This window comes from Micromys minutus (genome assembly GCF_963924665.1).
Source record: "Micromys minutus genome assembly, chromosome: 1".
Taxonomy (NCBI): Eukaryota; Metazoa; Chordata; class Mammalia; order Rodentia; family Muridae; genus Micromys; species Micromys minutus.
In genome coordinates this window covers 154,614,364-154,641,631 of record NC_137969.1, presented here as the reverse complement: position 1 = coordinate 154,641,631, position 27,268 = coordinate 154,614,364, and the positions used below count along the sequence as shown (strand labels likewise).

The window sequence follows — 27,268 nt, the reverse complement described above, 5'->3', positions numbered from 1 at the left end:
CTTTCATTGCTTGTTCTCAAAGAGACTGTGTCCTGGCACCCTTCAACTGACTGTATGCCACATGTGCACACACTGTAATCGAGATATTACATATAGGCAAGTGGGTTAGACAGTCAGAATTCTGAGGATCTCAACCCATCCTTTGGGAAATGGCTGATGCCCCCCCCCCCCGGAGGAAGGAGGTGATGGCAGTGGAGGCGGGGAGATATCTGTCTTCACGAACCTTGCCTCATTCACTGTCTATAATCTCAGTTCCCAGCACATTGTCTGGATTACGGATTTAATTTCTGAGTGAACAAGGGGGAAAATAACAGCTACACACTGTAGCACAACTTATGTCAGGGGGTAGCATCTGACAAAGAAGAGCTCAAATTTGATATTGTCCTTGGCCAATCCAGTCTGTTTGCCTTCCATATGGAAGCATTGGGCAGCGAGTCCCTCGGGATGTTTGTCTCCTGCACGGACACGATTGGTGCTTAAAAGCAGAGAGACACTGACGCAGGGAGGGAGACGTGAGTGCAGCTGTGACTTGTACCAGTGAAAACTCTCAGAAACCACCCAGATCATGAGATACCCAGAAAGGGCCCTTGGGTTCCTGCAATGACTGTCTCTATCTGTGCTTGCAGAAGGCACAGAAGGACCTGGACACTGCTGAAGAGATCTTGCTCACATTCTTTAAAAAGAGTTGAAACCGCCACATCTCAGTTGTGTGGTGAATTCATTTTTGGGACCACTCGTTTTCTTGATGTTGCCCAACTATAGCCCTGATAACAACTCACATTGTTCAGGAGGAAGTATGGGTGCCTTTGCCAATGGCACACTAACGATCTGTGTTGAGGATGGACTACCTCGAGTCAGAGGGAGAAAAAGAAGAGCAAAGGGAAGCAGTCGTGCTTTGGGGTCAAGAGTTACTCGTAGGTAGAACAGAAGAAGGAAGCCACCACCAGAGAAGGGGAAGCAGCAGTTTTCCCAATGGTGTAGTGAGTAAGGTCAGGAAAAGGACGGAAGATAGAAAGCCAAGCCACAGAGGTGAGAACACACTCCCTCTTCTACAGTGTAAGTGTAAAGTTAAAACTCTGGAGTCAGGAACTGCAGCCTGAGTCTGTGGGCCATTTACTAGCTTTCATGTGACATGGGTCTCCTTGGCTTCTGTGAAACGGGGACAGCCATTACCCTGTCTCACAATATTCTGCAAGGCTACAAAGCGAGACAGCACAGCACACAGGAGACATGCTGCATGTTGTAGCACTTGTTGCTGTAATGGTCTTACTGTAACAGGGTCAATGCTGCTTGACCTGGTCACAGATAAACTAATTAATTAGACAGCCTCAGAAGCGAGGCTGCTAATCGGAGTGACAGCCAGTTTCACGGTCTGCATGCTTCCCGTTGTGACTTAGGCATTATTTTCTATCTCTACAGATAACAAGAAAGGCATCCGGGATGTGGCGGGTTCTGTGATGTTGTTTCATATGGTCTGGTAAGCTTTGGACCATGTTAGTGACCAGCCACTGGCGCCTTTCACCTTTGCTGAGTGGCAGACTGAGGTCATTGTTCCAACAGTCTGACTACATCTATGGTGTCTCCAAGAGAACAGAAATCTCTTAGTCATCAGCTCATCTGGTGTGAGCTTGAACAATGAGATATGTCTGGCTGGCCTTGTTCTTCCTCTCATAATGGGGGCCTTCACAGATCTGCAGGGACAAGGTCAAACTCAGCACTTTCATTTAAGCTGTTTCGGTATTTTTGCAAATAGTTCTGTAATTCTCAAGTCAAAAGAAGATGTTAAAAGAAAACACAGGTTTAAAAGCCGACTTTTGATCTCAAAACAGTGGGCCAGTGATCTCAAGCTTATGGCAACAGTGAGAAGACTCTCACCTGGTATCTTTATGACTAGGTGTCAGGACATTTCACTCAAAGAGTCATGCTTTTGCTCCCAGTTCTATGGCTGTGGCGTCCCCACCCCGATTAAAGTCACCTGGCACAAAGCTCCATGGAATCTTTTTAAAACCTGGTTCTGAGAAATGATGATGACTTCGTGGGTCTGAAAGGATTTGAGCTTGCTTGATCCCGCAGAACAATCAAAGCCCAAGGCCATGGAAATCTGACAGCTTATTATCTCTGAACACATTTTGGCTTCATCAACAAATAATCTCTCTAAACCATTTAAGGTGTGAGCTGTTATGCAAAGCAATAGGTATCCAAAAAGAATGGAAGACCTCCAGCGTTTCCCCTACTGCAATGTTGCCAGGCCTACACAGAGGACTCTGACACACAAATGCTCACATAAAAAGAGCCCATAGGACGGTGCAGCACAGCCAATCCAGGCTCCAGTTATATCTGGGATGAATATGGTTTCTTACGAGCCGAGGCACAGGAGGCTGGAGAAAAGGCTCAGCAGCTAAGAGCATGCGTTGCCCTTGTAGAGGACCAGTGTTCAATTCCCAGAACCCATTTTTTTGGCTCACCTCTATCCATAGCCCCAGTTCAACAGGCAAGGCATCCATACTCACAAAGAACAAGCTTTGGTCAGAGAGGAGGTCAGTCTTTAGGACATACTTTATGAGGTCTGGTGCTGGCATGAAGGTGGCTTATGAACTCAAATGATCTAGCAAACCACATGAAAATCAGACCCTAAATACTACAAGACTATCAAGAGTCCACAAAGACTAGGGGTTTTCTTAAATGTGTTTAATATTAGAACAAACCAAGATCCTGAGCTCTCTTGACAAATCTTATTTTTGATGGAGAGTTAGCATAAATTCTGTAGCCTCAAAAGGTTTGGATACCTAATGTAGACTCTGTTTCAAACCAGCCTGTTGAATCCAGGCCATCTCTCAGATGCAAAAGTGAAATCTACTTAACAAGTGAGCAGGCATCTTGCAGATATAAAAAGAAAGTCACAATTTGGCTAACATGTGAACAATCAGCTCAAAGTAAACCAAACACACATCATAATAACAACAGAAAACCTCAAAAACTTAGATAGATCGTCCAACTCCTGACCTGGAGTGCATGCTGGGAACATCTGAGACGCTGACATGGTGATTGAGGCTGTTCTTGCCAACTTGGCAGCCACTGAAGGACACCCACAGATAGAAAGAAACCTACTTCAGGAGACACTCCTTTTCCTTCAGCCTGACCCTGTCCAACTTGCATGGGTTTTTACTTACTACTCCGATAAAGCACAGACCACATTCTATTAAGCCTTTGAGACCATCTCCCAGGGACTGTACCCTGTTTCCCATTGTAGCCCTCATGATATGAAATAATCCTGGTCTTCTAAGTACACTGTAGAATGTTCCTGGAAATGGCTTAAAACAGGACCATCATGAATGGAAACAGAGGCCTAAATTGTTAAAACTAAGTTGTACTGATCACTGTCTATTTCAAAGCTTCCTTCTCCAAACAAATTACCTTGGTCTAATTTATCTGTAACCAAGTTGAAGGAAATCACCTGCACCTACTTTAGTCCATGCCTCTAAGAGTATGTCCCAGTAGGTGAATTGGTACGCTTTTAAAGAGATGAGTCAGGAACTGTACTTACAGATAAGTATTATTAAGAAAACCAACTCACTTCCAATGGCTAGATGTCTGTGCTGAAATGCAGCTCATGCTAAAAATTCTATTTGAAACTTGTCTTCAGCTACTTTCTGAGCAAATTACTGTGTCACAGAAGACAAAGGACCTTTATTTTACTGTCACTTTTCAATTTTTCTGAACAGTTTTACCAGGCAATGTTGGGATTCTGTAAACCCCACCCCTCAATTACCTGGCAGTAGCCAGGTATGCTCCGCCCTAGTGACCTGACACTATAAAAGGGGTTGCTTGCCCCCTCCTCTTTTTCTTGCTCTTTTGCTCTTGTCTCCTTGCTCTCTTGCTCTTCAACTCCTACCCCTCCCCTTCCCCTTCCCTTCCCCCCTCTCTCTCCACATGCCATGGCCGGCCTCTACTCCTCTATTCCTCTCCCCTTCTCTCTCTGCCTCTACCACACTCTTAACTCTCCCATGGCCTGAATAAACTCTATTCTATACTATACCTTTGTGTGGCTGGTCCCTCAGGGGGAAGAGATTCCTAACATGGACCCCCCAGAGGCATCCCCCTTACCCCTAGGCCTTGCCACACCTCCATGGGCCATATGCCCCCCACTCTCTTCATCCTTCCCCTAACAAGCGAGATCACCTGTTTTTCTCCCCAGACATGACACTAAGGAGTTCAGCTACTTCTGAAAGTCTAGTAAATCTTCAGAGTCAGGGTGGAGAAATCAGAGGGCAGGACAGAGGTCAAGTCAGTCTCAGAAGCAGCAAACAGACAAAATAAAACCAACCAACCAATCAAAACCCCTGGTGACTGTGTCCCCGGGGCAGGCCTACAAGTTGCTTGCATCATTGTTTTAACAGGAGGAACACTTCATGGTATAAGTGCTCCTATGCTCAAAAATAATTTCATTAAATAAGCAGGCCTTGCGGTCTCAATGGCAAGAAGTAAACACAAGCCCAGAAACAGTGCCACTAGGTGCTTTCAATAGAGATGTGCCAAGGACAGTCCTTTCCTGAGAACGGAGGCAGACGAAGGTGAGGGTTTTAAACACAGAAGGTCAAACGATGCAGCTGCCAGCAAATCACCGTGTCGGAAACTATGGTTACAAGTTAAAATGTCAAATCCAGCTCAAAGGGAACCAGCTCTGTCCCTGACTGAGCCCTACTGTAAGGGTGAGGGACTCTTTTAGTCGCCAAGCCTTTTCTGAAGGGCATGCCTCCTAATAACCTTCATTAACTTCAGTTTGGTTGCCAAAGAGTTGTCTCTTATCCAAAAACAGTTGAAGGCAGGCTCAAAAGAGATTGTGTTTATTTAAGCTTGTTGGAAAAACATTCCTATCATTTCAAGAATGACTAAATATTTTTCATTCACATAGTTTGCATTCCAGACAATGTTTTCCTGCCTCTGTTGATTAGATGAAAATTAGCAGGCCCGGTCTGATCAATTATTATCTTCCTGAGAAAACCTCGAGCCTCCTTCGCAACAATACCGTTTAAGGTATGGGAGGTGAACAGGAGGGGCAGATACAGAGGAGTTCATCCCTGCAGGCTGCTTTGGCCAGGAAAATTCAACAGCCACAACTGCTGGATCTGGAAACTTAGAGGCAGAGCCTGTGCATCAGCTGGGAACCAATTTGAGAGACTCAGGCACTGAACAGTTGAAGAGTTTAAGGACCACAGTCATTTGTGTTTGCAAAGCTTTGATCCCCCTGGTAGTTTTATTCAAATCGAGTGCAAAGTGGAAGGCTAGAGGGTGTAGGTGTGGGGCAGCAGCAGCCTGGGAGCAGGGATAAACACTTCCTCCCAGCTAAATGACTTCTGCACATGCTGTTTCACACCTGTTTAGCTCCTATTATATGTGGTAGATCTAACAACTAGAGAGCCATTTGTGGAATGTGCATAATATTTCTATGCATAGCTGTGAAAAATCACAAAAGTTGACAGTGATACTTAGTCTGATGGGGAAGGCCTTTTACGTTCAATTCATCTATATTTGAATACTATTTTGAATATCTCAAGGTATTTTAAATGACCAGAGAAAAACCAAAGCATTTATGAACTGAAGTGCTCTGACGATTAGGTTTAAGGCCTTAGGGTAATACATGGCCATTTGGCATCCCACATATGACCTTATTTGGACAAGCAGAAAATAGACTGCGTTATATTTTAATTTCCATTTATGGAATGTTTCCAGGACATTCAGTGTTAAAAGATGAAACAGCGTGCCTAGCAGTCTTGAGGATATTACAAGTATTTTATTATTCTTGGCTTATTCTAATAATAGCAGCATCTATGGTACCAAAACACTGCCGCCCATAAGCTGAGTTTTGATCCCTGTAATGTAGCAGAATGTCAATGACACGTGAGTCTATGACATCTCTGACTTCACTGCCCTTCTGAGGGTCAGCCCAACTCTCCTTCCCTCCCCTCCTGAAGCAGCAGTGTTAATCAACTGAGATCAACGAATGTTTTTGGCCAAGGCAGAGCTGCAAACATGTTTCTTTTTGTTGTTGTTGTTGTTTTGTTTTTTAGGTTTTTTTTTCCTTGTTTCAAGGAATTCCCACCCAGATATGTGCCTGGTACAGGATTTTCTGGCAGGCCAGTTGAAATCTCACTTGAAGGGCAGCCTGACTCAAACTGTATCGTCAACATTCACTAGGAGGAACATACCACTCCTAGAGACAGTGAGGACTGAGGTTAAGGAAGATGTGGACAGCTCACAGGCCTCCAGTGAGTCAGAAGATCATGGTAAGAGAGTTCTGATGCTGAGGGGCGTGGCTAACCCTGTTGAGGTAAAGATAAGCTTAATGCCTGATCCTCAGTGTCCCAGGCAAAACCATGAGCCCTTAAGTAAGAATGCTAAGAAAGCCAGGTAGTGAAGAAGAAAAAAAATGTTGACTTTCTGGCTTAATCACAATCCATCATAAATCCAGAGAACTGGAGGGACAGACCCCATACAGTGTGCATTTCGTACTCTTCTTCTGTAAGAGTTTATTAAGTCCAGATGATCAGAATTACAGGGTCTGCCTGACACCCACAGTATGTCTGATAACAGTTCTACAAGGCTGCTTTAACTAACTTCGGGAAAAGTTACAATAAGAATAGCTCAGTAGTGGTTAAGAGCACTGACTGCTCTCTCAGAGGTTCCGAGTTCAATTCCCAGTGACCACATGGTGTGGCTCACAACGATCCCATGCCCTCTTCTGGTGTGTCTGAAGACAGCCGCAGTGTACTCATATAAATAAAAATAAATAAACCTTAACAAAATAATCAAAGAAAACAACGACAATAAGGAGACAGAATAAGACAGGCCCTCATTAGTAAACTTTGAAAACTTATAAATAGCCTCAACTACTTACTCTGAGACAAAAACGGAATTTCTCTTTGGTGTCACAGAAAAACGAAAAGAATGGAGGGGAAATGAAATTCCCTCTCTGGCAATGGGAATGGTACTGTGAACATCACCTTCTACAGTGTGGTCTCAGATCTTACTTAGCAATAGACTTCTGGGGTTTGCTCCGAAACCCTCCAAGTTGCTGGAGTCATCAGTATGTCCCCACAGGAAATACTGCAGGAGCCAGGAGAAAACTCAGGTCCTAGTAGTCACCTGGGTGGGTCAGCCACCACCCAGAGTATGACAGCAGATACAGGCTGACGGTGATGTGGTTCAAGTTACCCTGTAATTCTTCTCTCTTGTACTGGGTGTTGTTCGTAAGTTATCTTTTTCGTATTTAGCACGTATATTGCACATCTTAGCAGCAAGTTTCCTTCTATGCCTTAGTTTTCCTTCAACTAAGAAATTTTCTTTAAAGAAAATTTCATCCTGTCCTTAGGTTCTGCACAAAAATAACAATCAGTTTAGGCAGCTTATGTATGTGATAAAATGGGAAGGAAATTACTGAATTATTAAAAATGCCTGATGTGGCTTAATGGTCTCATTCCTGCCTCTGTAAATAAGTAACACTACAGTGTGCTCCAAAAGGAGTATATATCAAACGGGACACTTGGCTTTGGCTCTTTAGCCTGGTGACACCTTAATGAAGCTCTGAAACTCGTCCTTAGGAGCTGAGCCAGGAAAGAACCAACTGTAGGCTACACACCAGTTCTGGAAGGCCTAACAAGCGACCACAGGGACGGAGCCCAGAGCAGTATCCTTGTCATAACCCCTGAGTATGTAAAGGGAAGCTGGCAGGTCCAAACCACCTAGAGCAATAGGCTCCCTGCATGTCAGACATAGGTGACACTGCATTCTGACTTCAAAGTGTGATTCAAACAAGCATCTCAAAGTTGTTCTTTCTTCAGCTGGTTGGGGGGTGGGGGGGCAGATGGCTGTCCAGGCTGTGGTTATGGTGACCCTTTCTTATTAGCCCATTTCTCGGATAGGAAGCCTCACGGTGAGTACTGGGCTGGTTACTCCGTTCTTTCTTTCCTTCCTTCCTTCCTGCCTCTGTTCATTTATCATTCATTCATCTACTCAAATAAAGTTACCACATAATAATTCAAAAGAACAAGGGTAATTAGGAGCTCACCAGGGATGTGTCCTCTCTCTGGGGGGCAGCGTACTGTCAGAGGAAGTGCATTTTCAAAGTCCAAAGGTTGAGTTTTGAGGGCACAGGACTGCTAAGCAGCCTGCTGTGCAGCCTAAGGTCAGTTAATCTCCAGGCTGTGCTCAGTGACAGTAAGTTGGAATCCCAGCCCTGCACTAAGGGTTCTTCAGGGTCAGATGACTTGCTGCTCTCATTAATACTCAGGATCGGCATGTGGTAGGCAAGCAAATACTGTCAGTTCCTGTTATTACGGATTGCAGGTAAGAGGAGGCTTCTTCCCGTGCCCATCCCAGTTAAAAGTTTCAATTTTAAAAAGATAGGGACAAGGTCCTTCATGCATGCGCTTAAATTGCAAACCTCACATTTATTCCATGTGCTTTTCTGCCTTAGTTCTTTTTGAGTGAAATTAAAACTAATGAGATAGCCAGGTGTGATGGTGTGCACCTTTAATTCCAGAGGCAAAGGCATAAAAAAATGGGTTCCAGAAAGATAGCCAGTAGGGCTACACAAAGAAACCCCATGTTAAACCAAACCAAACCAAACCAAACCAAACCAAACCAAACCAAACCAAACCAAACCAAACCAAACCAAACCAAACCAAACTAAACCAAACCAAAGGAGACTTGTCATCAAAGCAAATTCAAAGGATTCAAGGAGGTACAAGCCTCCAGCCTGAATGGCTTAGGCTTATCTGTATGCCTGAATTGGGTGTTGACAATAACTTGCTAAGATTTCAGTCTGAGAGTACTTAAGTGCCAACTTATAAAGCACTTAAGAACTTACGGGTCAAGTTAGCTGTCAAGTGACAGCCTTGTCTTCAAGGGTCCCCAGATTCATGTTCCACTTGTCTGGGAGTAGCCAGTCCTGTTATGCTGTTACTTGGAAGGTAGGCATCTTTAGTAACAATGACAGCCTCAAGGTTCCCTCTTCCTGGAGGTCCTAACATGCTATATATGGCAATTGTGAGGTATTCTAGCAATATTTAAAAGCTCCAATACCTGTGTGGGGTAAACTCTTCTAATTTTACATCCTGAGGACCTTGAAACAAAGTTCAAAGGTGAGGGACAACACTATGCTTGCAAGTGTGAGTGCAGGAATTTACTGAATATACTGAGCTGTATACACACCAGTAATTCTGTTTGTCTATAAATCATTTGGGCTGATGCCTCCTTTATTATTCAGTAACACACTGGGATTTCTGTTGTTACTGTTGCTTCCCTATTTCACACCACCCTTTTGCTATTCTGAAATCACTCAGAATTATATTTAACAATGGAACTCTATAGAATAAAGACCCTCTCATCTAATGTGATTTTTAAAAAAAAATCTTGAGTAATAGTTATTATTTATCAGTAACTTTTCACTATCAGTCTCTGATTTTGATTCTATATGAAAAAAATTATTCTACTTTTATTACACCTTACAGTGGCAGTCACTGGAGAGCCAATACTATCCCAGACCAAGGTCACTACTCAACTCAGGTAAAAACCAAAACAAGAAATGTAAGCCAAATGAGTTCTCTGCAGAGGAGAAAACGCAGTCCTCTGAAAGATTTGATGAAGACTGACAGAGGCACCTGCAGAAGCTTCGGGTGACAAAAGCATTCTTTGTCAGGGCAGAGAGGGCTGTGGAGGCAGGAGATTGGAGAAGTGAATTCTGGAGAAGTCTCAAGGGAACCTGCTTCTGAGGTTTATACTATGGGTGAGGGTCTGTGGATAACTATATCCCAAATAGTGATAGCAATTTCCCAAACAGCTAATGATCACTTACTATATCACACTAGTCCAGTCTTTCTCTGATACGGGGCCAAAAGCCAGTAATGGATGAAGATTCACAAAGCAAGGAGAAACTCAGGTTTCAAGGCAAGCAGGAAAAGCAAAATAAAAATGGAGTCCACCTATGCCATGTGCTGGTAACTTATGTAACCTCTCTTAGCCTTCATTTCCTCATCTCTAAAATGGGACAGTAAGAAAGGCCTTCTGCACAGAGCCATCACAAAGGGTGTACAAAATTTGGTGCAAATGCCAAGTTCACCCTCACAACACCTCAGCATGGATATGCCTTCCCTTTCCACTGGTTTAACTGAAAACAGCCTAAGTGTGCTGTCAACTGTCTCGTAATTAACTTTGTCTTGTCTATGCTACAGGAGGTTCTCCACTAAGCTTTCGTATTAATGGTTTACTCACACATAACTCTTTTCCTAAGGTGTCAAGATTTAGGTCAGAACTCTGCAGAGATCACAAAACTCAAACAGGAAGTGACGCACCTAACAGTGGCCATCCGGGCGCCTCGGTGAGCTAACTAAATCAACTGCGCACATATTCTGGTTGCTTTGTTCACTTAATTTTGTTGGGACACTCTCCCCACCTTCCTGCAACAAGCCCTAAATGTTTCACCTTGAATTTAGGCAGCAATGCTTGAAGCAAGAAAGGCTATTTTCTTGTTTTGCTTTGGTTTTTGCTTTTGAAAACTGGAATATGCAATTATGATTTTTGTTTAGCTTACTTTATACTCTGGGATCTAACCATTCCAGTTGACAACAGACTGTCCTTAGTTCTTAGGGTCAGGCGTTTCTACCTTAGCCCCGTCAAGGTTCACTGTGGAACATCTTTCCACATGCTCCGCCTTGTAGCTCCAAAGTGCTATGTGTGTGTGTGGGGGAGGGGGGAGTTCCACACAAATCTGTCACCGGAGGCTATAAAGTCTTGGGAGTTTGGCAGCTGTGTAGGGTAACAGTGACAGGGCTGGTGATGTCAAGAGTCCTCCAGCTTCCTTTTGTTTTTAAGAAAACATGATTTTTTTTGCGAGTGATTCTTTTATTCCTTTATAAGATATAAATTTTGATCACATTCTTTCCCTCCCCCAATCCCTCCCAGGTTCTACCTTTTGCCTCAAATGTGAGATTAAACAACAAGAAAAAATAAAAAACCCACTAAGTTTGATACTTACAAATTATAATTATACATTCCAAATTCTATGTGTTAATCTTTCTTTACAGAAAGGAAATATATATATATATATATATATATATATATATATATATATATATATATATAATTGTTAAGATCAGTAAATAATATTTAAGGAGAGCAAAGGCGATATGACTTGAGATTCCTGAAAGTGACTCTTCATAATTTACTAGTGAAATGAAAGAATGAGCCTCCAGTGGACGGGAATTTTCTGGGCACCAGGCAGGACATGAAACGTGTTGTACATGTTTTCTCCTTAACTACCTCGGTGAATCAATGAATTAGAACACCGAGTCACAAGTATGTTAAATGATTTTCTTAAGGAGAAAAAAAAAAACAGAATATTGCAGATGAAATTTGATGAGAAATTTAATTTTATCCCTGGCCCAAAGCTGTATCTTCAATGAAATCTCCTGTTATGAATGACATCAGCATTAAATATACACATTTGTGGTGTTTACACCTACAAAGCACTGTTAGAGCTGCTATGTGGGGAGCATAGAGAGGTGGTCATTGAGGTTTCCCTATTCTTCATATACTTCATAGTTGTTTGAACATTTCATGGTATATGTCCTATATACTTAGTATGACTCTACCTACTCATTTATCCATCCATTCATACGACTATCTATACATCCAACTAATCTTTGCTTCTAGGCTATTACTTTGTGTTATCCTCCCAAACTGCTTCTTTTATCCCTTCCCCTACTCAGCAGCAGCATGGCCCCTCAACACAAGCCAAATTCATCTCAGCTTTGATGTTAATGTCTCCCTTAACTTGACCCTGCTTCAGCTCTGTACAGTCATCTCTGCTCCACAAATTCATCCTGTGCTTCAGCCACACGTCTCCTAAGGTCCTCCACTTAACCATATGTATACCTGCTACAGCTACACTAGGTGGTTATTCATAGTGTTCACTGAAAAACCAAATTTCACTGAGGTCAACCGGGGGCTGAAAAATACCTTGCTCAGAGCTGAGGTGTGCCTTTTTAGAAAACACATGATTTTTAAGGTCTTAAGTAAATCTCATCCTTCTGAGACTAATGACTCCATTCACTAAAGTGAAGTTGAATTTACTAAAATCAGAAGCTACCAAAGGATTTTGTGATACCATATGCCATGGACCTGTTAAATGAACACAGCAATCAAATGACTCTTAATGACATATTGCTGTACCCATAGATAGTTCAGTAGTCAACCCTCATTGGAGGAGCTTGCTTTTTCAGTAGATAGCAATTAACACACACACACACACACACACACACACACACACACACACACACACACACAAACAATTGTGCATACTAAAAGACCTTCATTAGATCATTTTCTAGAAGATAGCCCACCCATTTCTTAAGTATATGTTTTACAAACTCTACATGGATCCATCTTCAACATACATTTTGACTTAAATCTTTTATTTTACTATGCAAATGTTTCTTAAGCAGGGATCCCCTATTGGCTGTGTCATTGCATCTGAAGGCTGGCCTCGGTGAGTTAAGTATGCATGCAAAGTGCCTTCTCACAGTACAGGAAGTGAACTGGTAGCAGCTGGCTCAGAGAAATGTGTCTAGCATGCCTTAGCCACTTGGTCCTGAGCAGGAATAGACACAGTAAATGTGGGGAACCAGGTCATAAGGCAAAGAATTAGAGGACCCAGAATGTCATGTCAGCCTTACAGACAGGCAGAAGAAGGGTGGTCAGAATGAGGCACAAGCCCGTGTGATATGCCTTTGAGGATTCTGGGATTTTCTCCTGGCTGTCAGCACTCTTTAGCTATGTGGTATCTTGCAAGTTGAACATGTCGACAGCTCTAACTCCTGATTTTACTTCTTTGTCTTGACCTTTGGGTATTCAGTAGGCTCACAGTGAACTGAGTCGAAATGTAAGCATCCTTGTACTGTGCAGTGTGTTCAGACAAGCAGAAATACAACGACAGAGTAAAGCCCAAGCGAGTCTCATTTTAAGTTTGCAATACTTCCCCCTAATGATGAATCTGGGCTGTATAATAAATTTGTCTGCAACTAGTAACAACACAGAGCAGACATTATGCCCGAGGAAATGAAAAGGGAAATGAGACCATACTGGCAGAAGCTACTTCCAGCAGGAGGAGGCAGTTTTCCAGAGCTCATTAGAACTGCAGTTTACCTTCACACACAGGGCAACACTCCCCAGGCACTTTCACGGGGTGCATGCAGCTTTGCCCGCAGGCTGTAGCCACACAGTGAGGTTCTCCGTTGACACACTGGCAGAAGGTACAGTCATCTTCCCGCCACCGGTCCCCGTGGGCACGGATCTGGCCATTGGCGTAGCAGCCAGCAGGGTTGTTAAAGGGATAGATGGGATCTAGAGCAAAACATGAGTTCAAAATGAGATTAAGCCTTCAGAATCTGACCCTTGCCTGCAACGGAGACAGTCCTCTAGTCTCCATCCTCTGACACTACCACATTTGCAATCAGTGAAAACCCGGGACTATCGTGAAGGGGTCTCTGGGATGACATCCAAAAGCAACAGTCATAACTGACTTCTACCTTCTCATTCCGGACATTGGTGCTAGGATGAATGTGAGCTAGAAGCAGGTATGCAGGTGCCATCACCCCTAAAGTGGGCAAAATGTGGGGACAGAGATAAGGTCTGATATTTAGAAAACAGATCCATTTGAGGCTCTGAGAAAATCTTCAGTGCTACTGAATGAAGAAAGAGCTTGTCCAGTGAATTTGAAATGATACTGTTCCTTCTGGAAAGAATTGAGTTCACTCTGATGGTATCTACAGGTCCATGAGGACACTGGGAAGGAGGACAGAAAGTCCTCAATATAGCCTTGTGTGTGGCAAGGCTCGTCTGGACATCCCATGGGTCCCCGGGGTACCCAGGAGGAGGACTGAACTTACTACATTTTCTTTGCCATAATGTGGGCAGCTAAGCAACAGACAAGGTTGAAGGACAGAATTAGGCAAGGCTACCATAAAAAGAAATATTCTGAAATGATTGACAAGAACATAAATAGTGGATGCAAAAATATCTCTAAGTCTCCCTGTAAGGACAACCACAGAAAAGTTACTCTATTCTCTTTACTAAAAATACACAAAAGCTGGCGACAAAAAATAAGAACCGAGAGCCTATGTCAAGGTCAGAGGTTAGTGTTGGTTCTAATGAAGTGGAGGGCATTTAGACATAAGTCAGATGGACGGGGGTCTATAGATGTTGGGTAGTCAGGGCTTCCTCAAGTCCTTCAAAAAACATTACAGTGCATACACCATTCTGCTTTGAGCTTGGTTCTGAATTCTGGAAAGTGAGGGACAATCAGACAATGGCAAGCAGCTGGCTAACACTATGAGCACAGAGGTTCCTCTCTGTTTTTAAAGTACTAACTGTGATGCTTTTCGAACTAAGGTTGGTTTGAGAACAATCAACTGGGAAAGTCTGGGGTGGTGATTTTCTTTTTTTAAATCCTCGGTGACACATAAAACGTGAACTACTTTTCTCCTGAGCAAGGAAAGAACTCATCACTATGTACAACTGCTCTCGGTGATAGAAATACAGACGTCCTACTTTAGGTGCTCCAGGACATCGCTACTGTATGATAAATACAGCACACAAGCATCAAAAGGACTTTAAGGGGAAAAGGACGGAACAGTCCACTGTGCTCTTGTGCTCTGGGAGAGGAGAAAAAGTAGACTCTGGACTAAAGATCTGCAACTCAATCAGGACAACAAGGTTCAAGAGGCAGTCCCCATCAAAAAACAGTATGTGGTCAGATGGCCGCTGTTCTTGGCATCCTTGCAAGGTCAGTTATCTTTGGGTTTTCTGAACTTCAGTTTCCTGGTCCTTAGGGGATGGAGTGTGGTGGATGAGAATCACCACGGTGCCAGTCTGAAATTCCACTACTTATGATTTGAAGAGATGAGAGGAGTCTGCTGCAGGAACATGCAGATACCACTGCTTGGACGAGAGAGGAAGGGATACAGAATCAACATGCCCCTAAAAGTCACATGTGACACATGCCTGGCCCTGAAGCTGCTGCCTCAACCACCTGCAACTTGGTCGCAGTGAACACCCCCTTTCCAAGGAAAAATGGCAGCAGGGCCCTGGTTCTGAGCTGATTAGCCGAGACAGATGGTGACGGCCATACTAACTCTAGCTGAGCCATCCAAGGATAGGAGAGGAGGAATTCCAGTGCCAAGGTGTAGACAGAAGTGATCACTGCACTTAGTGGCAACTACAGTTGTGAGGGAGGAACAGAAAGAAACCAGGGAAATCACGTCACCTTGCAATACTCTATGACCAAGAACTTTGCTTAAAGCAGAGTTTTCCGTAGCGAAGTATTTCAAGTATTCTACAGGGGCCACTACCAACATTTAAGACAGACCAGTCATTACCAGGAAACTTCATCAACATTCCTCTGGCTTAGACTGGTTTTGAAATAAAAGCTCTGAACTGTACAGCCGCCAGGGAGCTCCCCTACCTTCACACACAGGGCAACACTCCCCTTCAGGCACATAGTATCGTTCGCAGTTCAGTTCCCCACACTGAGCAGTGAAGCAGACGGAGACCCCCCCCTGGCATCGGCAGAACCGACAGTTGTCCATTCGAAACATGTCTCCGTCGTAATACTCCACGCTGTTGAACACGCAGGCTGGCTTTGTTTCTGCAAGGAGTCAAAACACAGGAGGCATGTGGACGGGGGCATATCTCATGGGGACCCACCCATAAGCAAAGACCTACACACAATACCCTTAAGAGATACAAAGAGGGGAGAAATAATCCTCCCTGATTACCCCATGTCAAGTGGTCAGTTCTGAATTCAATTACGTAAGAGTAACACTAGGTGTACCAAATAGGTTGTATTTATAGTACATGCTCACTTTCTCTCTGTCTCTCTAAAAAAAAGAGGCCATGATTTCAAGAGGGAGCAAGGTGTGAAGGGAGATACATGGGAAGAAATTCAAAGGAAGAATGGAAAGGGAGGAAATCATGTAATTATATTTAACAATAATAACCAAACAAAGCACATTTGGGGTCACTTTTATGTGGTGTCTCTGGGCTTTTGAAACAACCTTCAGATGCTTGTTCTGTCAGCAGGAAGTTAGAGTCTGATGAGCTGAAAGTAACTCCCACAGAGAGACTAGCAAACAGTAACAGGAAAACAAAACACACAGTTACCCTTTTCACACAGAGGAGCTGAAATGCTGCTTGTCAGGTTCTACACTGACTTCCTCCAACCCTAAAGTCTCTAAGACTAAGGCACTCACCTGTATATAAGATTGTATTTACTCTGTTAAATAACTCCATCTTTGAATAACCATTCTGTTTCCACACTGGGTTTGGTTCTGCTTCAAAAGGTTTACTGAGCAGTTTCAGCAGGCTTTTCTGTTCCTCCTGCATGCTCTTCTTGCTTGAATAATCTCTAATGATTAGTGCTTGACCACTGACATCCATTATTCTGTTTGATCTCAATATAAAGCTATGATGCGTGGTTTTCCTTATTTCTAATTGTTTTATGTGCACTGGTGTTTCGTCTGCATGTATGACTAAGTTAGGGTGTTGGATCCCCCGGACCTGGGGCTATAGGCAGTTGTGATCTGCCATATGGGTGGTGGGAACTGAACCTGGGTCCTTTGGAAGAACAGCAGTGGTCTTAACTTCTGATCCATATCTCCAGTTCCTGGAGGTATCATCATGAGTTTAGAAGCATGATAATTTGTTTTAAAATCACACACTCAGCAAATGGCATAGAAAAAACCATGGTCCTCCAGCTATAACCTGTACTCTACATTCTGTCTCTTCCCTATATTCTGCTAAAGAGTAAAGTTTAATATTTAAAATTCACCGTGAGACCAAAGATTTCTGCTGGAAACCAATTCCAACCAGACAAAAGACAACACCAGACAACAAAACCTACAGACGAGTGTCTCTTGTGAATGGTACAAACATTCTCAAAGATTCTACTAGCAGACTGCATGCTACGACATATAAAAGGGATCAAATTCCTTGAATAATTGTCATTTATTAAGTAATGTAAGGAGGGTTTAATTATTCAAAAATTAGTTATTTCCATAAGATGTGTCAACTGAATAAAGAACCACAACTCACAACTACAGCAGCTTCTCAAATGATGTAGGATAAACAAACACCCAGAGGATATCCAAACTCTTCCATAAGAAAAGCACCATTCAGTAAGGAACAGAAAGAAACTTTGTTAACTCGGTAAACAGCACTGTTTACTCAACTCCCTTACAACCCTAGGACTGTGCACCAAAGATCTGACTATTGAGATGTATGTGCACTAGCTGGTTAACTCATTAAGGCCATTGCTGAATGAACCACTCACTGGTGGAGCCCTTGCTAGAGAAACTTGGGCATGTCGTTCCAGGGTGGATTTTACCCTTGGTCCTTCCTTTCTCTTTCTTGATCTTTGGCGGCTATGCCCCTTTGTCCTGATACTAATGCCTTGCCATAAGCCCTAAGAGCAATGAAGCCAGACAGCAGTGAACTGAAACCATGAGCCGAAATAAATTTCTCCATTTTAAACGGTGTTTAAGTGTTTTTATCACAGTGGGTAAAAGAAGCCAACAAAACAGTCCACAGGGACTCACAGGTAACATCATATTTAGCAATGGTGAAAGAATGAACCAAGACAAAGACAATGATGTCTGCTCTCAGCACACTGGGTTAACATTATAATGAAAGTTCTAGCAGAGACAGTTGGGAAATAAGTAGAAGGTATCCAGAGTGGAAAGGAAACATTAAGCCTATCACTAGATGTATGTGGCATGATACTGAATGCAAAACCCCCCAAACTCACTGAAAGGTCTATTGGATAATTCTAAATGACTTCAGCAAGGTTACAGGGGAAAAAGTGCAATATATGAAAATTGGATTACTAGGCAATACCATAAGCACTCAGTAGAGTTTTAAAAAAAATCCCATAGGTTTTTATAATTTTAAAATATATAAGATTTTTATACTTTAAAATGAAGTTTAAAAAAATTTCCAGTAAAAAAAAGAGTATTTACAAAAAAAAATAAGCCAGAAGCTTATACTCCAAGTTCAACCATACACTCCTTAAAATAATTACACAGTAATTGAAAAGAAGTATTGTTAAGATGAAAATATTCTCCAAATTAATCAAATAACCAATGCCATAATTACTAAAACCCTACCTCATTGTATTCTTAAAACTGACTGTTATCACAAACTCATGGAAATATAAGGGTTTTGAAACTCACAAAATAATCTTTAAAGGGAAAAAAGTATTCACACCTCCCATTTCCAAAGGTGACCCAGTGATGGAGTGACCAAGGCAGTGTGGTGGTGATGTAAAGACACCCATGACACTTCTGGAATTTAGAACTCAGAAATGAACTATCAGTACACAGGGGTTTGGTCTTTGAGAATGGTGCCAGGACAATTTGATGAGGGGAAAGAGAAAAAATGGTGGAAAGACAACTACATAGCCACATGCTGAAGAATGACGATCAGTCTACTAATCTCTGTACCTCAACCAACAAAATCTTACTAAGGGAGTTACTGCAGGAATGAGCAGTCCTTCTGGACTCCAAGAAGAATCATGTCAACAGGGATTCCAAAAACCTTATATAGCTCATGAGAACTATTCAGAGGCTACAAAACAGTGATTCACACTTCTCACTTATTTTTTATATTTTAATATATCTTGCCGATCACATAGGTACTGCAGTTGACAGGTACCATAAAATGCACAGGTTAGAGCTGTATCATCCAAAGTGAAACACCTGCCTCACATATACAAAACCAACTGAGAATGAATCTGAGCAATGTGGTCTAAATCTAAGTTACAGTTATGGCATTCTTAGAAAAGACAGAAATGACTCTGTGATCTTGGATAAAGCGATGGCTTCTTGAATTGACACACCAAAAGATTTCATGGGAAATGACTACAATCCATTAGACTCGGGCTATGTTTCTGTTTCCAAGGGTTTTGTCAGGAAAGAAAGATGACCGTCATCAGATGTGGAGAGAGTACCCTTAGACAATAAGGAAAGCACGTATACCTGAGCAACATAAACTATAACCCAAGTAGAAAAGCCCAAGTAGAATGGGAAAGCATTCTAGAAGGTGGCTCTCCAAATTGGATTCAGTTCAAAGTGGTGGACACACACATGCAGCATGCCTTGTGCTGTCAGTTAACACAAGAATACAAAACAAAAGAAAAATTTCCCACCTGCCAAGGAGACCGAAACAGAACAAAACAAGACAGGTAGACACACGTGCGGGCATGGATGGAAATACAGTGGTATTCTCCCACTGCAAGTAGGGAAGAAATAAAATCCCAGCTTTGACGATCAGTTCCTCAACATACTAAATTTACCACAAGATCAGTAATTCCATTTGCAATCACATGAGTGGTGTTAATGTGTGCTTGTGGTTTTCTTCAGTGATATCTAGATATAATACTCCCTCCCCCCAATAAAAAGACTAGTATTATTTTAAATAGAATTCTTATGCAAGCTCAATTTTTTTTATATATATTAGTAGTTACCTATTTAGCTGATGGGCCTCAAAAGACATACACAGCTAGACTACAAATTCCAAAATGTGCAGAAATCAGGACCATAGACCCGTACAGTCTCCTACATCTTCTCTGCAGCTCAGTCGACAACAGTTTATTAAATGAGTTATTATGGAAACAAGCACTCTTTCTAGACTTCAAAAATCATGTCAACTGCAATTCCAAAAGCCTCAAGTAGCTCATGAGAACTATTCAAAAAGGCTACCATAGGCTGATTCACACTTCTGTGTTAAGTAAGCCCAACGTGCTGGTTGTGAAATGAAGCAGATACTGTACTTTCACAGAGCAGAGAATGTCCACTCAGGCTGAAAAATAAAGTAAGCTAACCAGTATTAATTGTTTAGCTGAGTTAATGAACCACATATGCCATAGGGGTGAGGCCACATATCTCCATATAGCATGTAAAAGAGGAAGGATAGAAATGCTGGTTGTGGACAAAGCCACTGCAAGAGTTGTTTTCATGGTGAGTCATGTAGACGCTTTCATGGAAGAGACTTGATTGAAAGGAGGATGGGGCTAGTTAGCCAACCAGCTAAAGCACAGATTGGGATGGTGGCAGGTAGGAGGGTCAAGCTTAAGAGAGCTGGAGAGTCTCCAAAAGTACAGTTCAGGAGGCTACCTTTAGGGTAAGCCCTTCTGGGTTAAAGCAACACAAACCAGCAAAATGAAGTCTCTGTTAATAAGAACTTTAAAACAAGTGTAAAATGCAAAAGCTACTGGTGGTCTTAGAGGAACAATGCCCAATTACTTCTTCACCTGTTGAGGAGGATGTGAACCTTAGGATGATGAAAAGTCAGACACGCCCCTCTAGAAAGAGTGAAGTAGGCTGAGTAGGACAGGAGCAATACTGGGAGACACTTGCTCTCCTCAGTGCTGAGATGGCTGTCCTTCAGTGACTTTCTCCGGATGTTTTATGTCTGGCAATGGATCCTTCTACATTCTGTAACCTCCTCTTCTATCTAACATCCCACAACTCTTGAAAGAGAGCCATAACACGGATGGTTTGAAAACTCTAGTCGCTGACTGACAGGTGTCAAAGGGGAGTATTGAGACATGGAATTTGAGAGCCAAAGTGAAAATGGAGGAATCCTCCCACACCTACTCTCCCCCAGGTCAACTGCTGCACCTCTTCTTCAGCCTCTTAGTTGAGCTCAGCTTCTATCTTGTCACCAGTCTTCTTTTGCTGTGAGGTGACCTGTGTAGGAAGTCAATGGACTGGAAACACGGAGCCAAAGGGGTGACAGATGGAGGCGACTGGACAACTCCAAAACTGTCCCTTTGACTGACACAATTTTAAAAGAGCAGATACAAAGGCTTCCAAGTACCCAAAGGGGAAACAAATAGTTTCTTTTGGATGGTTAGGTCTATGCTAGGGTAAGCCAAGGAAAGAGACAAGACTTAAAACACGGCACAGAAACCCCTCATGATCACTAGCTTACTAAGACCCTGGGGAATAATAGGAGTACACAATAAATATACATCAGAGTCTGTAAATCAGTCAGTCAGTCAGTCAGTCAGCCTGTCTGTCTGTTTCTGCACTGGATTCTACTTCCTTATTGGAAGACATGATGAGCTTGGACTACCATCCAGATGAGATTCTTAATGTCTTTAGTAATTTTTTTCTTATTAACAGACTGCAGGCTGGGTTTGTAGGCTAACATCTTACATGATGAGAAAGCTGGTTTTGGGAGCATCTTTCCTGTGAGTGACTTGACTCAGTCAAGATCCTTAGCTATTACTGTTCATTTAAACTCTTGCTTCTTGAAAGAGGTGGCTGGCTGTTTACCACCCATGTTCACTACCCGGTCATACCACTTGTTCCCGTGGTTTCTGAAGTCACTGCACGAGCCCTACTCTCAGAGTATGCTCTGCATCAGAGAAGCTCATGGCAAGCCTGTGCACTCCCTCTCGTTTCCTTCTGCCGACACAGGACCAAACCAGGTTTATGGAGGAAACTCTTCTATCTATTCACTGGGGCTGGTGAACTCCGGAGCTCTAGAGTTCATTGGGGACCATGTTTAAATTTATACCTTCATTTTAATGTATATTTTTAAAAAACGTAAGCCCATGGGTCAACTTAGGCACCAAGTCCTGTTGTGAAATCTCTACCTCTGCACACAAGGTTGGTGATGCTAACAGTCAACCACTCTTTCCTCAACTGGGGTCTTCCTTGGATGTACGTGGAGACTTCTCAGACCCCAAGACAGTGATTCAGAAGCCTCAGGTAGAGCTGTGTACATCTGCCTTTCTGAAATTGCTTTTGCTGAATTTCAGTGGAGAAACACGTGAGAAAAAAACCCCATAGGAACTACGTGCTGCTTTGTCCAGCAGGCCTTTTGCCCCTACAAATAAGAACTGTGTGTCTGGTCTACATCCTTTCACATTTTAATGACAGGAAGTTGGAGGGCATGGCATGATGTTTAACTCTAACAACCACATAAACTACTACATCCGGAAAACGTGTGTATGATTGGATTTTTACTTTCAACTTTTGCTGATGACCCTGTGACTATTCTTTTCTTGTCTAATTAATATTTAACCACTACGTTATTAAGCCTGTTCTCAGGGTATAGCTGCCCGAAGTCCTTGTGGACATAGGCAAGTTACTCTCTTCTGTTTCCTTCCCTCCACCTGTTTATCCTTTGCTGATCCCTCTCTCCTACACACACACACACACACACACACACACACACACACACACGGAGGTAGTGGTGAGAAGAGAGCAAGCTTAGCTTTTCTAATTAATAATAATGAACCGTTAATTATAGTGTCTATTATGAGCCCGAGACACAAGCAACATTTTCCTAGCACCTGGTGACAAAGCACATATATTCACATACAAATATGCATCAATGTATGTATTTATGTACCTGTCAAAATAAACAAAATGTGGGTGAAGACATATTGCACTTAAAAATATTCTATAGAACGGAATTGTAGATCTAATAGGATTATAGTTACTATCCAGTCGTCTACACCTGAATGGCCAATGAACAGCAGGATAAGAAACACCTGACAATGACACAGCCATGTGATGCTGAGAAGAAAGAAGCAACCAAGGAATCTCAGGACCTCTGTTTTGTTGTCAGATGATCAATTCTATTCTTAAGATTGGGGTTTTGAAAAAGAATCCAAAAGTAAGGGCCAAGTTCATGGAACAGAAGGTACAATCTATGTTCTGACTGACAGAAAGGCATGGTGTTTGCCTTTCTAGAATCAGTTTGGCTTTCTAGAAGCAAAGAACAAAGGGGATATCTTCCTTATTCAGAGAATGGATGCAAATATTTTTACTTTCCATAAGACAAAATGACATCAGATCCAAGTGTGGGACAGTGAAACAGTGGGTGCTCCCATGGAGAGACCCCTCTATGCTGACATGCTAACAGTCACTTCTCAAGGCCAAAAAGATGGTTGTCAATCAGACCATTCACTTGCTAAGTCAGAAAAACCTGGGACCCTCTGAGACACATAACAAGCCAGTGTCCACAGGCACTGATGAGAGAGGCAGACGACCCTCTTCTGGCAGTTCTTACACAATGAGAAACACACAGCAGACATGCAAAGAAGAACGTGAGATGCTACGAACCCTGGGCTGAGGAGCCATGATTTCTGCCTCAAGTGGTACAAGAATTATGGCATGAGTTAAGTATTCACCAAAAACGGCGAAAGCTAAGCATTTGAGGAATATCATCTGCAATAAATCATACCAGCAGCACTGCCAGGAAGGAAAGGTCTGCTTGTCCACTGGCTGCTATTCACCAGGCAGAACTACCTACTGGGTGGTAACAGGACTGATGGGAGGCACTTCAAAGAGAACAGGGAACTTTCCCCACACCCTCCTTCACAGGCTTCTATTTATAAAATCAGTGTATTGGGGTGCTTACTCAGCCTTACTGTCTCCATCCTCCACCACTGACAACCCAGAGTCCTGTTCTGTGAGTGTGGGCAGAATGTGAGCACACAGAATAATAAAGACTATTTATACTCAATACATAATTTCTAGTACTCAGTTCATGATAGAGTTGTAGATTGAGGCCTGTGGGTACTACAAACCTTCCCTTTACAGAGCAGGAAAGGGAATCATTACCTGACTTCATTGGGACTGAGGTTGTCCTTAACTAGCAAGCTAGACTACCTATGTTTCCTCAGTGCAAACCAAAGGGACACAACCCGTGACCGTGTGACTGGAAAATACAAGGTCACAAGTCAAATCAGATTCGACATTAGCGAGACCTCTGTGGAGGAGGAACCTAAGAGCAGGAAGGAGACCTCTTTAATCCTGGATTCTCACAGGCAGTACTCACTGCCAGCCTCTGTGTGTGCGACATATTTTGTTACAGTTGATGAACTCTGTGCCTACTTTCATCCAGGCACAGCAAGCATCTGTAGTCTATGCAATTATTTTGTTGTTCTTTTTTTTCCTGGACATTCCAACAGAGAAACATGCTTTGGATTTTCTACTCTCCCAACACCTAGATTTAATAAACGTTAAGTTGCCAAACACCAAGCTGTCTTGAGAAGAGTGAAGGTTAAGAGGCAGATACCGTTGAAGGAATCTTCTTTAAGTTCAGGTCTAAAGCTGGCCAATATGATCCCAAACGCTGATCAAAGATGTTCTCTACCATAGAAACATAGGCTGGAAGAGCAAGGTATATTCTATTTCAAATCATGCTGGCTCCCATGAGGCTTCAGTTAGATCATCTCCTGACAGCAATGGGGACAGGGCGTTGGATGACACAGAAAGTATGGAATAGGCTCTATGATCCCCTCTTTTCCATGAAATTCCCAATCTGAACTTCTGATAGATCTTATCATATAATCTGCTACTGAGTCTCTGAGGTTCCCCGTGAAACTATAGCAGCTCCCTCCCTGTCTTTCTTAGCTACACAGTGACTAAGCAAACCTCCTTTCTGAGTGACCTTCTGCACGTCCCTAAGTATGCACCCTGTCCTAACTGGAAGAGCTCTCTAGGCTGACCCTCCCTCCTTCTCCTGCAGCACAAATGTATACTCTCTGAGAACAAGAGAAACCCCACGTACCATTAACACATTCAAAGACATCACAGCACTTTCCAGGTGTCCCATCTCCACGAGAGACTATTCGGGGAGTAGATCCCACCTCACAAACGGGGAAACCACATAAGCCAGAGAGACACTCGCATCTGTAACCAAAGAAAAGGAAAGGAAAACCCCATGAATAAATAACAACACAGAAGTCGGGAGACCCCCAAAGTGGCAAGTACCTACTCTACATGACACAACCCAGTTACCTGGTATTATTAAGGAATGAGGAAAAGGCTGTGCTAATAAGTAACTCTCCAAATAACCACAGCTCCGTCTCCCCATCTTAACTTTAACTTTGCCCAGTTTGGAAAATACATTTCACCTCATTTCTTAGTTAACCAGGTAGGTAACATTTTCAGATGATGTAAGGCCATCTCTACATATGCAGGTCAGGGATGCTCAGGATGAATAAGTATTCCTTCCATTCAGTAGCCCCTGGCTGCATCCTTGTTTCTAGTGATGGGTAGGCATTTTGTAGAGGTTTTAATCCCCTCCTCCATTTAAGTTATTGGCTTTTTAGTCACATTAAATAATAATTTATGTTTTCCTGCTGAAGACTGACATCTCTTTATAGACAGAAGGACATAAGGTTTAAGTAAATGAACTTTGCAACAGCCATCTTAGAAGTAGGAAGTTTAAATTTCTTGAATTCTAAGCAACCATATGTGGATGTATCTCTGTATGCAGAGATGAGGAATTTAATGATCATGAGCAATAGGTTCTGATCCCACTTGACTTTGATTCTGCTGTGAAGTCTGTCTAAACACAGGAACAGATACATAGAAGAAAGTAAAGAAATAAAGAGAGGGAACAAACTGGCTTCTCAGGCAATGGAATAAGTATCTTACTGAGATAGATGTTTAGGCATCTGGGAGCCAGCATACAGATATAGCATTGGGAGATAGAGAAACAGCTATTAGCCTCTGGTCTTGGGAATGGCACTGGGAAATATTATGGGTCAAAGAGTAGACAGAAGGACTGAGTAAGATGCCAGGTTGAGAGAAGTAAATAGAGATGAGATGGAGGAAGGAAATTGTGTGTTTTTATGTATAGAGGGAGGAGGTTATGATCACTGGAGCAGGCATTCACATGAGGGAAGAATTACTAATCGATCCTCCCATTCTGTTTTTCCCCCTTTCCTGTTTGAGTGATTGGTTTGTTCTCCTATTGTTTGACTAAATTAAAATATGCTTATAGTCTTCAACTATCTCAATAGTCAGGCTCAGTGTTTTATCGACATTTACAGTTGGCCCTAAAAACTAAAACAAAGTTAGAGTCTGCATCAAAGACCATTAGAAGCCACGGGACACACAGGTGCCCTGTGTGAGATGAACGTAAATGTAGCAACCCCTGTGAATTTCCGGGGGGGAAGGTGCCCAGCTGTCCTTGGAGAATCAATAGGGCTACACTGCAGGCCTGCTTCCTCCTCAGAACCTCAATCTGTATCTTTGTATCTGTCACCGTGGATTCAGTCAGGAGCTGTCCTCCAGAGGCTCCACCCAGCAGCTGACTGGAAGATACAGAGACCCACAGCCAAACATTAGATGGAGCTTGGGAAGTCTTGTGAAGAACTGGGGAAAAGGACTGAAAACCTGGAAGGGATAGGGACTCCACAAAACGTCCAACAGATTCAATCAACTGACTTGAACGTTTGGGGAGTCCCAAAGCCTGAACCACCAAACAAAGTGCATACAAGGGCTAGACCAAGGCAACCTGCACATATGCATCAGATATACAGCTTAGTCTTTATGTGGGTCCCCCAACAACTGGAGCAAGGGCTGTCCCCAAATCCCTTGCCTCTCTGTGGATTCTGTTTTCCTAACTGGGCTGCCTTGTCTGGCCTCAATGGGAGAGGATGTGCCTAGTCCTGCAGTAACTTGAGGTGCCTGGCTGGGTTGGTACCCAGGGGGACACCTCCTCCTTCTCAGAGGTGAAGGGGTGGGGGAGGGGCATGTGAGGGAGAGACTTGGAAAAGAGGGGGGCTGTTAGCGATTAAAATGTAAAGTGAATAAACTAAATAAAGAAAAAGGAAAAGCCACTGGAGAGACGTGAATGAGACACTGTCCCCTCCACTCCTCTTTGGGCTCTTCCACATGTGATGATGGCTAGATTCCTGGGAGAATACGAATGAAAACCTCATTAAGGTTTTACTGCAATCCTATTTCTGTCTACAATTTAAGACAAATGCCTTTTTGTTTTATGTGTGGAGTTTTGTATCCCTGCAGCAAAACTATCTTCTAGGGCTGAGTACTATGACCTGGCCTTTTAGCATAGAGTGTGGTGATTCTGTAGCCCCTTCATGCTCAAGTGCCTAACCACTACAGTTTTGAGCACACAGTCATATCGATAAGACCACAGTTGGGCATATTGCTCAAATGACTGCACGTGACACTCTGTACAACGTCAAGTTTTCCTACCGAGGGGTATCCTAGCATCAGGGCAGTTACAGCTAACATAGCATCCCACAGCTGTTTCTACCACGTCTTCTAGATTCACATTCTGCCCTATGATGTGTTACAGATGGTCATTCTTAAAAAAAGGCAAATGTATGCCCAAATGCCCAAGAACTACTTCTTCGGATGTTCTCCACCACGTTAGTATC

At 42.8% G+C, this 27,268-nt stretch overlaps 1 protein-coding gene across 4 annotated transcripts in view; it reads right to left on the bottom strand.

Annotated features, from left to right (window-relative positions):
* CRIM1 (cysteine rich transmembrane BMP regulator 1) overlaps nt 1-27,268 on the bottom strand; it is a 170,452-nt gene that overhangs the window by 42,595 nt on the left and 100,589 nt on the right. For all 4 annotated transcript variants that reach the window (XM_080932594.1, XM_080932595.1, XM_080932596.1 and 1 more), the window contains 3 exons: nt 24,643-24,764; nt 15,518-15,700; nt 13,201-13,398 (listed from right to left, as the gene is read on the bottom strand). In XM_080932594.1, the coding sequence (XP_080788720.1) occupies nt 13,201-13,398; nt 15,518-15,700; nt 24,643-24,764 (503 nt within the window). The remainder of the gene's footprint in view (nt 1-13,200; nt 13,399-15,517; nt 15,701-24,642; nt 24,765-27,268) is intronic.